The 16,170-nt window shown below is 48.8% G+C and overlaps 1 protein-coding gene across 7 annotated transcripts in view; it reads left to right on the forward strand.

Annotated features, from left to right (window-relative positions):
- Positions 1 to 14,912, forward strand: part of PPFIBP2 (PPFIA binding protein 2) — a 142,862-nt gene extending 127,950 nt beyond the window's left edge. For all 7 annotated transcript variants that reach the window (XM_043580544.1, XM_043580546.1, XM_043580545.1 and 4 more), the window contains 9 exons: positions 5,960 to 6,110; positions 6,366 to 6,477; positions 6,720 to 6,808; positions 7,116 to 7,238; positions 8,393 to 8,518; positions 9,180 to 9,368; positions 10,699 to 10,875; positions 13,106 to 13,171; positions 14,440 to 14,912. In XM_043580544.1, the coding sequence (XP_043436479.1) occupies positions 5,960 to 6,110; positions 6,366 to 6,477; positions 6,720 to 6,808; positions 7,116 to 7,238; positions 8,393 to 8,518; positions 9,180 to 9,368; positions 10,699 to 10,875; positions 13,106 to 13,171; positions 14,440 to 14,511 (1,105 nt within the window). In that variant the 3' untranslated portion in view covers positions 14,512 to 14,912. The remainder of the gene's footprint in view (positions 1 to 5,959; positions 6,111 to 6,365; positions 6,478 to 6,719; positions 6,809 to 7,115; positions 7,239 to 8,392; positions 8,519 to 9,179; positions 9,369 to 10,698; positions 10,876 to 13,105; positions 13,172 to 14,439) is intronic.
- The last annotated feature ends 1,258 nt before the right edge of the window (positions 14,913 to 16,170 follow it).

The raw sequence follows: 16,170 nt of genomic DNA on the forward strand, positions 1-16,170 counted from the left end.
CTCCAGGGTGGAGTGGGAAGGGGGTGCTGAATGCTCCAGAGGTGGAAGGCAGGAGTTTCTAGTGCAAAACTTCTCAACCTTTCCCACTTGGCACGAGTAGACATTGCTCATGTTTTACAGGTACACTAAGGTAAAGGCAAAAGGCTCCCTACAAAACCAAGGTGGCTGGTGGGGGCTCTCCGGGCTCCCTGAGGACCTCAGCAGCTCTGTGCCTTGCACACTGGTGCAGCCATTGAGAGCACAGATTCTGGAATTATAGACCCAAGTTGGAATGTGCTCAACCACTTCCTAGCTGTGAGCCTTCAACCAGGTTATATAACCTCTCTCTGCCTCATTTTCCTCATTTGTGAAGTGAGAGGTAAAAAGAAGTATTTTCTTAAAGTTCTTATGAGGATCACATGCACCACTGCCCATCTAACCCAAGCATCAGTGGTCTGCCATTCATGGGTCCACTTTTTCTAGGAAATCTGAGAAAGGGCGTTGTCTCCCACCCTTCTCTGGGTCAGTCCCCCTCCCACACAGACCTCCACAGGAGGGTGTTGGCCTGTTGCCATTATCCCTCCTAAGACAAAGCACCGCAGTTTGCTGAAGGGTGTTAGCTAAAGGGGGTTGCAGAGGGGATGGGGCACTGGAATCAAAATGGGAACTTTCACATGACTCTTCCATCGTGCCCAAATGAAAAAGCATTAAAAGAAGTTACACTTTTCCTGGACTGCCCTAGTAGATACCCTCCAGTTACTAGCTTTACCCCCTTTCCTTAGGTCACCCTATTCTGAGAAAGCATGCCCCCCTTCAGATCTGCCCAGGCAAATCTTTACTCCTGTGTTTTTGGAAAATCCCTTCCCATATCCTCTGTTCCCAGCAGACAATTTCTACAGTGTATTGTCTCCAGCAATGTTCTCCTAAAGTCTGAGTTATTTGGCCAAGATCAGGCCTCTGGGGGCCTTCCTCAAGACTGGATTGTGCCATTTTAAATCTGACCAGTGAAAAGTAACATTAACTCTCATATTTAATCCCTCTGAGATTACCACACACCAATGCTGAGTGCAGGTGGTAAGATGTGCACAACTCAGATATCAATTCTCAGAAACAATACAGCCTAGATCCCAATGATGAGCAAAGAACGTTTCCCTAAAGCATCATGTTGTTGGCAGACCTGTACCCCCAAGGAAGGGAACCCACCAATGCACACTCCCCCCACCCTGCCACCCTCAGGCTTCTATAGGCTTTGCAAGTGCACACGGGGCCTTTCCACATCCACTCGCACTTTGGTGGCGTCCTCAGACGTCTTCTCCAGGTGCCTTGCAGAGAAGTGTGAGGGTGTGTAGACTTGTTTCTGCTCTCTGAGGATCAGGGTGTTGGTGTTTACCCTTCTAATCAAATGTAAATGCTCAGTAAATGCTAGCTTTCCAAGGCAGGAGAATCTAAGGACGTGGTTTGAGAAGGCAGAGACCAATTCACAGCCCTTAAAAAGTGAGCCAGAGAAAGCTTACACGTTCCAAGAGCATTCCAATGTACTAGCAATTTTTAAATGTAGACTTCAACATCTTTGATTCTTCAGAGATGAAAAAACAATCTGCAGTAAGGTTGAATGATGAACCTTGGCTCCAAATCTGGCAATTTCTTTAGGGTTGATTCTTGAAGGGAAATCACTGGCAGGGGTAGAAGAAATTTTCTAAGACCCTTCAGCCCTTTTTTCTTAACATAGGACTGCATAGTTAGGGGGCCCATTTTGCCATTCTGGGCAACCATTTTGGGATGGGGTAACCGAAGTCAGGAACTTTCTCTGCTGAAGGAAAAATGGCATTTCCACCCACAGAGCTGCTTTGTTTGAATGTCTTTGTGCTTTGTTAACCGGAACAGTGATGATGAAGGGAAAGAAAATGACGTCCTGAGGAGATTGCTGCATTTATGCTACCAGTGCTGGTGGTAACAACATGTGTTGGCCGGTAGAAAAGAAAGAACTTTATTACTCTGAAGCAGAAACTTGATAGAAGCTAAGGTCCGCTGGTATTTATAGATGTTTCGGTATAGCCTTATAAAATATCGCCAACAATATCCCTGTAGGAAAAACACTTTGTTACAGCAAGTCTCCAGCCCCAATCTCTTTCTTTTCCTAATGAAATATTTCTTTTTTAAGTATCATATTTGATAGTGACACTTTATAGGACTCCTCTCTGAGGTTATAGAAGAAGGAATTTTATTGTCTTTTTTCCTCTGGTATCAGGTTTTACTGATTTGCATCCCAGGAGGCACTGCTATAGAGGGTGCCTGTCACACCCACAAAATACTACATTTTTATTGTTAATTTCGTTTGCATATGTTTGTCATTTTTCTTGAGCTGTCTGCATTTTTTTGCCCGTTTTTGTTAGTGTCTGTCTGACAAATTTCTGTCTGCTCTCTCTATATTAAGATATTAAGCTATGTCTCATTGTGATAAATTATTTTTTAGGCTTCTCGCAGAATTTTACTTTATTCTCTGACAGTTTGATATATGGAATTTTTATGTTTAAACTGAGGTTTGTGAACTTTTCCTTTGTGGTTTCTTCCATGTTAAATGTTTTTGACGATTTGTTTTTCAAGTTTATTTATTTATTTTGAGTGAGAGAGAAAAAGGGTAAGTCAGGAAGGGCAGAGAGAGAGGGAGAGAGAAAAAATCCCAAGCAGGCTCCATGCTGTCAACCTACGAACCGAGATCATGACCTGGGCTGAAGTCAGATGCTTAACTGAGCAAAAAACTGTGTTCACATCTTCTCTTAGGGATTTATTTTGGTATGTGGTGAAAGGTAATTTTATTTTTCCAAGAAAAAGCAGCAGTGTGTAATGTATAAGTCAGGCAGACTCCATCACATGGTTGGATCTCATCTTTGTGCAGGGATTTTCTGAGTTGGTCTCCTGAGTCTACTGCCCTTTGAAACTGTAGCTTTATGAGGGTTTCTAATCAGACTATTTTATTGCCTTTCTCCTGTATTCATGGTCAGTGTCCGGTTTATCCTGAATGTGAGAAAGCCTTAGCTTCAAGGTCCTTTACTTGCACCTGAGTGTCTTCTAGTATCTAGAGAGAGTCTAGTCAATGTGCTGGTGTTGCCATGGGTTTCACAAAATTTTCCTAAGGTATTTTAACACGTCCAGTTTGGGACTGCCAACTCAACTCCAACCTTCCCATTGTCTACATATTGCCTTCTGTCAAATGACGTTGGAGCAGCATGGGCATTTTGGGGACCTGGCTAAGGGAAAGTTGAGTTTTGGGTATCCATTTAGTTTGGATTTGTTGGGATGTGCGTATGTGGTTTGCACTCACTTCATGTTTAGTTGACTAGCTGTCCAATATAAAAATGGCTCCAGGATTACTGCTACTTCCCAATGTGCCAGTTTGCCCAGCACTCTGATACAAAGACGCACAGTTGGAGATCATGTCCCAGTATGAACGTGCACTCTGATATAAAAAGGCAGAGTTGGAGATTGAGTCCCAGTATAAATGTGTCCTTTGGCACTCAGTATCAGAAGGATGGGGTGGTGGAAAAGAAACATTTCAGATGTATAAAACCAGAAGCTATTCTGTGAAAACTTTTTCCAGTTGTTAGATCTGCAAAATCCCAGGCAAGGGATTCAGTTCTCTTGGACACTTAGGGAAAAGAGAAGTTCTGTCTAGGCAGAAATGCACTAACGAAGCTTATACTTCATATGTTCTCCCTCTTTCACGGGGAAGGCATATCTGATAACTTGTTACATCGTTTTAACTGCGATTTGGAAAGATGTTTAGGAACATGTCAGTAAAGCAAGGGATTTGGCTGTGTCTGAAAGGTACCTTCTCTGTCCTCTCTAAATGACTTAAAAGTTTGTTCAGCTAAGGCCCTGGGCGACCCCGGAACTGAGAGAACCTGGGGTGGGGGCAGGGCTGGGAAGGGGGAAGAAGGTGAAGAAGAATCAGGGTCTGCTACTGTGAGAACAACCCAGGGGTGGGAGGGTGGAGACCATTTACAAAGAGGGACATGGGAATTCTGCTGAAGACAAGCACCAGATTTTTAGAAGGTTCTGAACATGTGTACAAGACCAAGATTTTCAAATTATCTCAAAAACACTTATTTTTCCTTCAGAACTGAAATATTCCTCTGGTATATCGAATACCCATTTTTACCAATTTCCAGAAACCAGAAAAGGAATGCAATAAAAAACTAATAGAATGTGAAATAAAAGTGATAAAATGCACATTTGAAATTGAAAGTATTCTCACATTAACAATAAACAACAACAAAATTCCAGATCATACCAAAAGCGGTAATTCGTTGAAAGCAAAAGATAAATTCCAAACAAAATCCGTGAATAGTTTCCTAGATTATTGTTCCTATAAAGTGAGTCATATGAGCACACTGGAAAACTGAAAATTTCTTGATTTTTATGGGATGGAATATATCGACAAAGGTAACAAACTCATAAAGGAATTAATAAAAATATGTCTAGATTTCATAATGGTTTTCAGTTTCATTAAATTTATAATTTTTCTGTGATTTCTCATCCTAAATGAGAATTGGTCCCCAATTCCATACTCAAATTTTGTACTTTTCTTAGAGGGCCCCCCAAATTTTGTAAGTTCTAGGTCTCACAAAACCTGGATCTATACCTACTCGTGTCCCATTACAATCCAGGTTCCAGACTCCCAGTTGTCTGGCATTTACTCCAAGGCACCTAGAATCACATTTTCTTGTCATTTTGGTCTTCTAACTCTTTCACTTTAAGAATAACTCAGCCAGGCATTCAAATATATATATATATATTTTTTTTTTTTTTTTTTTTTTTTAACCAGTGTGTTGGGGGTACTTTTCTGGAAGGAACCTTACAGGCTCTCCGGTTTTCTACATTCCATAAATCCTGCTTCGTTTTTTCCCAATGAACATAAGAGTCGCTTTGTCAACCTCCCTCACCCCAGACTCCATTGAGGTTTTGAGTGTACCATTATAGTCACACTTTAAATGAAAAATTAATGTCTTTAAGAACTGATGGCTTTGTAATACCCAGTCATCCTGTCTAGGAACACGAGCTAGCTCTTCATTTATTCATGACTCGATGCTGCTCAGTTGAGTGTTACAGTCGCCACCTCTCCCTGCACTGCCCCCCCCCCCCCCATCAGCACACAACACATACACATTGCTTGTAAAAGCAACTCCTGGACATTTTAGCATTCTGGTTACTATAAGTGGGACTTTTAAATTACCTTAAGAGAAATGTTAGTATCTGTGCTACGGATTTTGTAAGTCCCATAAATACTATGTATGTGTCTTATAAGTAGCCACCTTACTGAGTCCTCTTAGATTTTCCAGGTAGGCAGTTACCTCATCTGAGAAGAGTGGCTTGCTTTTCCTTCTACTTTGTATCCTCCTTTCTCTCTCTTCCTGAACTGGCTGCACTCTCAGACCAGTGTGATTAGTCCTGATTAAAAACATTATTTTTATTGACTTTAATGTGAATGTCCCTAGTGTTTCATTAAGAAAGGATTAGTTGTTTGGAAGTTGTTTTTAATGTTGTTGTTTTTTTTTTTTAATGTTAGAGAACTGACCCCCTTCTCCTAGTTTTCTATACATTTCCCTAAAAACACTGTTGATGCACAAAAATCTTGTCAATAACATGATTGGTTGTAGATCGTCCTCCAAATGGAGCATGACTCTGGGCTTGTGGCACACGGTGCCCAGTAAGTGGACGGATGGCGATTAAACACAGCCTCCTGGGGATCGCAGAACTGGCCCCTGCTGACAGTCACTGCAGACTTGAAATTCAGACCAGGTGTTATCAAAGGAAACTCTAGAGTCTACCGCAAATGAGAATTATAGTGGAATTTTGTACAACTAGACCCCATGTTGGGATGGTTTAAAACCTAGTTCCCTTTTTTATGTGGCTCCATTGTGTTCAGATGCAGCCTCCGGCTCTCCCACTAACAGGGACATGTTGTCTTCCTGCTTCCCAGTGACGCCGGTGCCCCCTTTGCCCAGTGGAGCACAGAGCGTGTGTGTGCGTGGCTGGAGGACTTCGGCCTGGGTCAGTACGTGATCTTTGCCAGGCAGTGGGTGACTTCTGGCCACACTTTACTGTCAGCTACCCCTCAGGACATGGAAAAGGTAAGGGCTGAGCCCTGGGAAGGAGGTTCCCATTTCTCCTCAAACCAATGTCTGGGGAGGTGAGGCCCCCACTTCTCTATCCCCTGCCCTTACACACACACACACGAGGGTGGGTGGAAGAGGCTGAGATTTCCTCTGTCACTGCAGGTTGATCCCCTGCACTGTGCAGGGGTCCCCAGGTGGACTTCCATGACGCCCTCTGAGGGTCAAACTGCCAGCTGGAATTTCATATCTGTCTTCATCTTTCAATTTCAGGAGTTAGGAATTAAGCAACCTCTGCACCGGAAGAAGCTGGTTTTAGCAGTGAAAGCCATCAACACCAAGCAGGAGGAGAAGTCCGCACTGCTCGACCACATCTGGGTGACACGTAAGGACAGGCAGTAGATGTAATATGTTTCCAGCAGCTCCTAAGGGTAAAAAAGCATTTCCCTGGGAGTATGTGGCTCACAGACTGCAGTCTACTTGGGAAAGGCACGTAGATTACTAAACCTTATGGGGAATACAGCTGCACTTCAAGATGATGATTTGTTGCTTTTTATTTATTTATTTGCGTGTATAGTCTCCCATTCTTAGGAGCCCTAACACACCCATTTCTTCTGGTTTCTGTAGGTTGGCTTGATGATATTGGCTTACCCCAATACAAAGATCAATTTCATGAATCCAGAGTTGATGGGCGAATGCTACAATATCTGACTGTGGTGAGGATTTTCCCTTTCAGTGTTTCAGTTGTCCCTGCAAGCACTCAGCGCAGGTATCCCCACAGCAGTTATTTTAAACCTGATTCCACCTCCTCCCTCATATTCTTAGGGTCTTTAAATAGTATTGTTCATCACAGAAGAGGTCGGAAGTAGCAGAGTATGAACACCATGCTACGAAAAGCTGCTGTGTCCACATGCCCCTTCCTGAGATGTGGTAGACTTGTCTGTGTGTGGTCTGGGAAGGAAACTGAAGGATCTTAGTCATTTTGGAAACTCGGGTTTATTAACCAAAACATTTCTCTTCCAGAATGATCTCCTCTTCTTAAAAGTCACGAGCCAACTACATCATCTCAGCATCAAGTGTGCCATTCATGTGCTACATGTCAATAAGTTCAACCCCCACTGCCTACACCGGCGGCCAGCTGATGAGGTAAGGGTAGGACAGTACCTATCCCAGTAACCCTGAGTCAGGACACGTGCACGATTGGGTGTGAGAAAACAAGAATGACCTCAGCGCAACATGGCTGCCTTTCGGAACAGGGCGCTTAAGATTCTTCCCTTTGCTAGTGCCACATGGTGCCCCAAATACCCGTTGCTTGCATTTTGTGTCCCACAACGGACATTAGACCTCCAAGCTCCCACCGCTCTTGGGGGGACACATGCTCAGGGCTAGAGGCGATAACAGCAAGTCTTTCAAAGCCATTGCAGTGATCAAAGATGATGAGCAAGTGGAGCAAAGGAGAAGGAGGGGAAAGCAAAACAGACAGATGGGGTCAAAGTAGACAGAGGCAAAAGGAACCAGATGTTTCAGAACAGATCCCCCTACTTGCAGATATGAAATTAACTGACCTCCAATCCAGGTGCACAGGGGATCCCTGCGCAGGTTTTGCTAGAGCAGAAGTCACGTAGGTAAACACAGCAACCCTCATTCTGGAGAAGTGCCTGATAATGTTCTATGTACCTCAGAGCGCTTGTTGGGCCCTGTCTGCTATATTCCTAGGATCTAGTATAACCCTGCTGTAAGATTAACTCTGCTTCCTGAGGGATTAGAAACTCCTTCCCCTACCTTCCATTTCATTTTTGTCGAATACAAATATGTTTTGGATGCCTTCTGTGTGTCAGGCACGGTGCTGGACATTCTGAAGACCAAGATGCCACTTAGGTATAAGCGTCTTAATGTGTGTTCCCCTAAAACATTTGGCCACGCCATGGAGATCTTTTGTCTGTTAAACACTTGGCTCGTAAATGATAGTCCTCTTTAAAGTTTTGTTGAATTACTGAATGAATGACTCCATGCCTTCATTTACTGGTCCCAGTGTTAACCAGATGATTAGGGAGTTTCAGGATTCTGGGCCATCAGATATTTCAGTGTAGAAGAGCTTGCAAGATTCTGTGAGAGCTCTACTACTTGGAAACTGGGAAGGCTCTCGGATGGCTGGGATGGCTGCCTGGGTCTCTGGGCATGAGGGCTGCCTTCTGGTCAGGCATCTGGGGCAGGCTTATTTGCAGGGGCTGGCCCCCAGAGAAGACCACAGGTAGGACCTATTAGACCTAACTTTTTCACTCTCCTTCTCCCTCTCACAGAGTAACCTTTCTCCTTCAGAAGTTGTACAGTGGTCTAACCACAGGGTGATGGAGTGGTTGCGATCTGTGGACCTGGCGGAGTACGCACCCAATCTTCGTGGGAGTGGTGTCCATGGAGGCCTCATTGTGAGTGGCTCTTTAGCCTGCTTTGGCATAAACTGGGCTATTCAGAAACTTATTTCTCAATGGCCAGACATAATTCCTAGTAAAAAATATTGGTAGCTCATCTGAAGCCCTTGCTTGCATCAATTGAAATCTCAAAATATTTGATAATTTGCAATTGGGAATTAACATACCTCATGGAAACAGGATGGTTTCTGGAAGAACTTCCGTAGCAATAGACCCAGAGGATTCCAAGGACAAATGAGTTGCATGTCAGACTGTACCTAGAGTGATGCAGTGGCTGGGGAAGTGAGGGGCTGGCCACCGAAATGTAACTTCCTGCTTGCCACGATATGATCATGATGGTCACTCAGATCTGTCAAGTGGTAAAGCCAGTAGGGAAATGAAGGGATGGTTCAGACGTCAGAGTGGACCCTGGGAGACCATCTTATCCAAAGAGTCACAGCTCTCTGCTGGCCTGTGAAAATGAGGTTGTCAGTCAACAAATGTGGTAGCCAGGCCCTGTGCCAGGAAAAGAGAGGGGAGTGGGATACAGGACAAGTGGATAAGCTTCAGCCCTTGCTCTGGAGGCACCCCTGGGCCCACAGAGGCCTGTTTCTCACTGTCACCACCTGGAGCCATCTGTGGTCATCACTGCGTGGCTCTGTCTGTGCTTTCTTCTTAGATCCTGGAGCCCCGCTTCACTGGGGACACCCTGGCTATGCTTCTCAATATTCCACCGCAGAAGACGCTCCTCAGACGTCACCTAACCACCAAATTCAATGCCCTGATTGGTCCTGAGGCTGAACAGGAAAAGCGAGAGAAAATGGCCTCCCCGGCTTACACACCACTGACCACCACAGCCAAAGTCCGGGTGAGTTGCCAGACCCTCTCTGGGGTGGTCACAGGGGCCCGCCTTCTAGCACCCATGTTGTACTGAGTTTGGCCCAGTGCCTGGAGCCAGACCAGCGTGTGCCGCCTGGACAAGGAGGCTCTCTCGGGTCCTGCCCTGAGAGCTCGGTGTCCTTGTCCGTGTTTGTTAGGCCAGTTGCCTGCCATACCCGGGTCCAAGGAAGAGAGTACAGTTTTCTTTGCACAGACACCATGTCCAGGAAGCATCTCTTCTCAAGCAGCTGGCACTTGTCCTCTACCCCAATGCCACCTTGACTCATCTTGCAAGTAGATGAGTTCATGATTCTGAGTTCCCTTCAGTCAGGCTCATCTGTGTGCCATGGGGTCTGAGAACTGTCCTGGGGCACCTGGATGGCTCCGTCAGTTAAGCATCTGACTTCGGCTCGGGTCATGATCTGACAGTTCATGGGTTTGAGCCCCGTATCGGGCTCTCTGCTGTCAGCACAGAGCCTGCTTCAGATCCTCTGTCCCCTTCCCTCTCTTCCCCTCCCTGCCACCAAATAAATAAAACCATTAAAAAAGAAGAACAACAGCTGTCCTGCCAACACAGGGAGCGCTCCTGTTCACAACTGGCCGTGATTGCCTGTGCTGTGGAGGTGGCCAACACACAGCGGTCCAGGGGGCCAGAGATTATGCAGGCACCAGCACCACTCACTGGGGGTCTCTGAATCTCACAAAGCCGGTTAGAAACTGCCTGAGCCGCACTGTCCTCAGACCGTGTCCTTATTAGACTGCAGATCCACAGACAGAATCTCTGGAGGCCAGGCTGGCCCTGTCCGCAGCAGCACGGTGATGCCTAGATTTAGCTACAAGTCATGCACAGACCTCCTTCCCCAAGGGAGCAGGACCAGAAGTGTGTCTGGGGGATACCAGCAGAAGTAGCACTGGGTGAAGCTAGAGCAAGCAGGAAGGGCCACCTGGGGCTCTCCAGCATGGCCTCCCCAGGGCAGGGGGCTCTGCGAGCAGCTGATGCAGCAGCTGTGTGAGACGGGTCCTCCGCCTCAGCACCCTCTAGAAGCTCCTAGGCGCCTCCCCACCCCCGGGGGGAAGTAGAATGTCACTCATGGGACAGCAGGACCTGGGTTTCTTGCACACAGTCTTGAAGGAGCAAGATTCTCCTTCCTCGTTCGAGATTATTTACCTGTTGCCTGTCCCTAGCCGGGAGCTCTATTTTGTTGAGAATTTTTCTAGAAGTAGTTTGCCTCATTCCTTTCCTCATGGGCCAGCTCTTAACCATATTGTGAGTCCTGTCTGCACACTGACTTGATAATCTCGCATTTGTTGTGTTTTAGCCAAGGAAACTGGGATTTTCACATTTTGGAAACATAAGAAAAAAGAAATTCGATGAATCGACAGACTACATTTGCCCAATGGAGCCCAGCGACAGTGCTGGTGACAGTCACAGGGTCTACAGTGGCTACCGGGCCCTCAGCCCCCTCGATGCCCCTGAACTGGATGGGCTGGACCAGGTGGGACAGATTAGCTGATGGCCTTGTTACCTGTCTTCTCTGTGCACCCGAGAACTTCACAGTAACACTGTGTGTGTCACCATATAACTGCACCTCACCCCCTGCACCTGTGCATGCCTTGCAGAGAACATTCCAGCTGTTGTGTACCCCAGGCCAGTGTCTTTGAACTCTGAGGGTGGCCAGGGTACGGAGTTGCACTTTTGCTAAGGGGCCAGGCTTTGGGGACTGTTGCCAGAGGTGGACTCGGGAGGAAAGACACAAAGATGCTTGTATATTTTTGTAATTCTTAATGGCCATGTTCAGCACCGGTGGAAACACACGAACTTGGACACTGGTCCAGAGGTCACAGATGATTCCCAGAGGCTTGGCTCTCGGGCCCTCCACTGTGCTTCCAGTTGAGGGGCGATCTCAAGTGCCTTAGGCCTGTGGCCACAGAGTCTTGGCTGAGATCCAAGGGACAGCAGCAGGGATTGCTGCCACAGTGATGGTGTAACTGTGTTGTGCCTTAATACAGAGGTGGTCGCTTCTTTCTGGTAATAAAAACAATATTTATGTAGAAAGCAAACAGGGCCGTGTAGCTCTAACCTCACTGGGGGATGAGAGCTGGGCACAGCTGGAGAGGGAGTGCTGTGTACGGCATGGCCTGAGAGCTGGTGGCACCGTGCCAGTCCTTGGCCAGGTGCACTCGGCCTTTGCTAAGTGTCATGGACAAGGGGGCTGGAGCAAGGAGGGACCCCGTATTCTTCAGAGGGGTCCATGGCCTCTTCACTTCAGGCTCCACCCACCTCCCTCTATGAAGCCATGGAAAGCCTTGTGCTGACTGTAGGTCACATCTGTCATGCAGACCCCAAAGTTGGTTTCTGTTTCAGAGGCATGAGCCACCTGGGGGGAGGGGGGGAGACAAGAAAGTGGCCTCGCTGATAACAGCCTCTTTTCTTTTGTGTGGTTTGTCAGCTTCTCTGTTATTGGCCTGGCTGGGCCCATAACCAAGCGTGGGGGATGGTCTGTCTGTTGGCAGAAATGGAACAGCCCTGTCCTCCTGATTTAGAGTCTGGCTAACTGATAATGGCTCTTCCAGATGGGCCTTGTCTGGACGGGGACTGAGGGAAAGACACATCTTGCCAGTCTGGATTCCTGCTCATGAGATTCCAGTTTGCCCTGGGGCAGGTTTTGGCCCTGCCGGGTCCCCTGGACCTCGTCTGCAGAATAACAGTGGCATCGTAACTGTCTGGCGGCAGGGGCAGGGCTTGATGGTCCCACTGAGGGCACTCTGCTTCTGTCCCAGATGGAGACAATGCCAAGATTTGCTTCTGAAACTACCAGCAGCCCCAGGGATGGCTGATGACCACAGGCCATGACCTCCTGCCGCCGTCCCCCCGCCCCCCTCACTGAAGTCAACCAGTGAGAACTGGACAAACTCTCCAGCTGGCATGGCTGGTGCTTGATCCCAGTACCCAGGACACTAAATGACAGGTGCTCCTTAGGACGGGTACCTGGACCTTGCTGTCATAGAGCCCCAGGGCAGGCTTAGGTCCTTTTTTCCTGTAGTCTTCTGGTGAGAGAATCTCTGCATGTGCCTGTTCACAAACCCCACATGGAATTAGATCACTAGATCTCTGTGCAGCCTCAGGCAAGGCCTGTATCCCTTTGTGGGCCTCAATTTTCCCACCTAGAAAATGAAGGGTTGTACTTAAATCCCTCAGAGGATGCTTCTAGATCTATGGTGTCTAACTAGGCTTAAGGAAGGAGCAGACCAGCATTACCTGAGGAGGAGGGGTCGAGGGAGGCCCCTGGTAGTGAGGAAGGTCTATGAGCAGCTCCCTGAAGGTGCCCACCTGTACCTGTCCAGGGTCCCATTGGCACCGGAAATTGTGATTGTATTCGGCATCCCGAGGCCTTCATCCCTGCCGCTCCCTGCTCCTGGAGCTAGCTGGAGCACTGAGCATGTGCGGAAGGGAAGGGCTGCTTCTCACAGGCCATCTGTGCCCTCTTCCCGTGTGCCCCCAGTGCCGGTGCTGGCGTGGCCCAAAGGAGTGTGTGCGCACGGCTGTGTGGGAGACCAGAAGCCCTGCCCTTCCCAGGGACAGAAACAGCATGTGCTCTGCCCACCTGCCACTCCTCAGGCCTGGCCCTCTCCTCACCCACTCCCCCAGGACAGGACTTGCATGCCATCTCTGTGAATCACAAGCTGAGTCCACGTGTGTTGACCAGGCTGCCGCCCATTTTACAGATGGCGCCTTCGGAAGGCACTGTGACGCAGATAGGGCTCCTCTCCCAAGACATTCACCGTCTCACGGTAGGATTCTGACCCCTCTCTCCACAGCAGGACAGGTGCCGGGGTGGCCCCGTGAGTTTGGTACAGTGGTGCACAAGGCCTGAGACCCCCACCCCACCCTGAACCTGTGTCATCAGTGCCTCTGCCAGGAATCCGCAGGATGGTGCTAGGCATGGTGGCCTGAGCTGGAGCCAGCTCTGTGGTAGAAAGCAGCCCAGAAGCTTCTCCATGGGCCTGCTGCTGGGCCTTGAGCTGGGCCTTGAGTTGCTAGGGGCACTGAGACAGGTCCTGGGCCCTGAGCTGAAACCAGCTGAAGTGTGCCGGGTTTCAGTCGTCTTCCCAGGCTCAGGGCTGGTGAGGAAACCACAGTGCTCGGCAGTTCTGGGTCACCTGCCTATCAGCCTGGTGCCCGGGCCTCATCTCAGACCTGCTGGACACTGTTCTGCCCTCTCCACCCTTGACACATGTATTTCCTGTCAGGCTTCTGACTTTGTGGACATCATGGGCATGTGGACATGTCCTGATGTGCCTCATGAGGACAAGCTGTATCACAGGGAGGCAGCATGGTGTTGGGGAGGAGCGAGCCACTTTGGAGTGAGGCCAATCTGGTTCAAGGCCCTGCTTTGCCTCCTACTAACTCTGGAACCTCAGGCAAGGCATTCTCTCTCCACACCCCAGCTTAGTTATCTGTAAAGCAGAGCTCATAATATCCTCTTTGTAGGCAGGCTAGAGCTGGCAGTAAAAGACCATCCACAGCGAAGATTCACATTTTTGAGGCCCTGTGCCTTCAACTGCCCATTAGTCCCTGGATTGTCCCATCACTGAGGCCACTAGTGTATCATCTGTCCATGTTGAGGCTCCTGTCACTGTCCTTCACTTATCTATCGAGGCACATTAAGAAGGCTGTATCCAAGGGCAAGACTGAAGTAGAGGGGGAGGCAGGGTGATCTCCCTGAATCCAAATGGGACCATTTTTATTTAACTTTTTTTTTTTTTTTTTTTTGGCTCATACGCTGAAATGAACGCACCCAACCTTGCCCTCATTACCACTAGTAGGCCTTTGGTGGTCTTGAAATAGCAATTTTACCTCTAAGGTATGAGCAACGCATATCCTTGATAGTGCTGTCTGTTCTGATTCAATATGTGGGGGTCCTGGATCTCATGAACTTAGAGGGTGCTAGTGTCAGATGGGACCACACCAATGTGTCCCACTGCTTCCCATGTAGCTGCCACAGGGCAGCCCTGACCAAAACCCTGTTCAACTACCCCTTGGGCCCGTGTCCTTTCAGACTATGCTGAGCCAGGACCAGCTGCTGAACGACTCTCTCCTGGCGGCTCCCAACCCTGAGGACTGGAGATGACTTTCTTCATGGCCAAGAGGCCAGAGAGGCACGTGTGGGGGCCCCAAGTCTCTGCTTCAAGGGGGGCTGGCACAGCCACCCGCAGAGTCCAGACGGGCTGGCAGGACATCTTGGAACGTGGGTGCTGACAGGAGCGAGCAGAGTGGTGAACAGATGTCAGGGGGTGGGCCCAGGGGGCCCCGTGTTTTCAACTGTACTGTGCTCTTCACCACAGCTTTAATACCTTTTGTACTTTTATACGTGGACTGCACCCCACTTCTGTGGGGAGGGCAGTGAGACATCAGCACAGACTCGATTCAATGGCTCACGCTCTTCCCTGAGACAGTTGGGAGGTTCTTACACCAAAGGGAAAGGGCAATGAGTTCATAAAAGCTCTGCTGTTAAGAAAATCCTGAAGACAATGTTCTGGCTGTACTGGAGTGGCTGGAATGAAAGGGGGCCCCTCCTGGGCTGCTTCCACACACAGGGAGTACTTCATCCACAGGAACCTGGCCAGGGCGTTGGTGTTCAGGGTGACTGCAGGGAAGGAGCGATGGGCCTCTCTTCCCACTGCCCCAACTGCCCTCATCCTACCCTCCTCTGCAACAGAGGTTGTCAGTGCTGGGCCTCCTCCAGAGTAGAGGCTGCTCTAACACGTGCAGGCACTCAAGCTCACCCTAGCTGACAGGCAGCACAGGCTCCAAAGTGCGGTTGTCTGATCAAATGGCTCCCCCCAGTGGACAGTGCTTGCTTACCCCAAACCAACGGTTCCACCGCCACTCGCCATCTTCCCAGAGCAGCCTGTTCCCCTGGGGTGTCTCCTACCTCACCCCACGTGCCCCAGCCATACTGTCCCGCCCAAACGGTCTCCCCACTTGGCAGAGCCCCGTCCTCTTCCTCCCTGTGGTGGCTTGGGCCTCCTCTCTCCTCTGATTTCCAAAGCTGGTCTCCTCCTTGGTCCATCACCTTCCCAATTGGTCCCTCCAAAGGTTCTCTACCTTACTCCAGAGTGGCCTTCCCAAAGCACTGTTTTGATCCTGTTACCTTTATGCTAAGAACGCCTCAGTTCCAGAAGCCAGAGTAGAGTTCAAAAGCCTTTGCTAGCACCCAAGGCCGTTCAGAAGCCACTCTGTAGCCTGTGTCTCTGCGTTTCCCCCACCGTGGGACCTACTTTTCCCCCGTGGTCCCCTTCACAAGACCCAGCATGACACCACTTCTTTCAGGAAACCTTCACTGATGTGTTGGTTAGAGGTCCCTGTGTCCCACTGTGTAGTCTGCCCTTGAGCCCGAGCCCTTCCTGGCTCACCCTGAAGTACTGTGTCTTCCTTTCCATAGCCTCTCAGCACAAACTCACCAAGCAACCTGCTATGCGTGGGCTCCTGTACAGACCGGAATAAGAGCCAATGCTGGCCCTTAGACTGCTTAGGGGCTCCATGCTGCCAAGTTCCCCATCCACCCACCCCTTCATATGTGCAGGTTAAGCATGTTCCATGCCAGGCTCTAAGAAGGGCTACAGATACAGACAGGCATGAATGTCAAGGTCCTTGTCTGAGGGTGCTGATGGTCTAGTGGGGGGTGTACATCTGTTTCAAACAGGCATGTGCTGAAAGTTACAGAGGCTCCAGTAGAAGTCTCTACAGCCTGAAAGAACAAGGTGTCCTTTTTAATGGAGAGCTGGGG

This window comes from Prionailurus bengalensis, chromosome D1 (genome assembly GCF_016509475.1).
Source record: "Prionailurus bengalensis isolate Pbe53 chromosome D1, Fcat_Pben_1.1_paternal_pri, whole genome shotgun sequence".
NCBI lineage: Eukaryota > Metazoa > Chordata > Mammalia > Carnivora > Felidae > Prionailurus > Prionailurus bengalensis.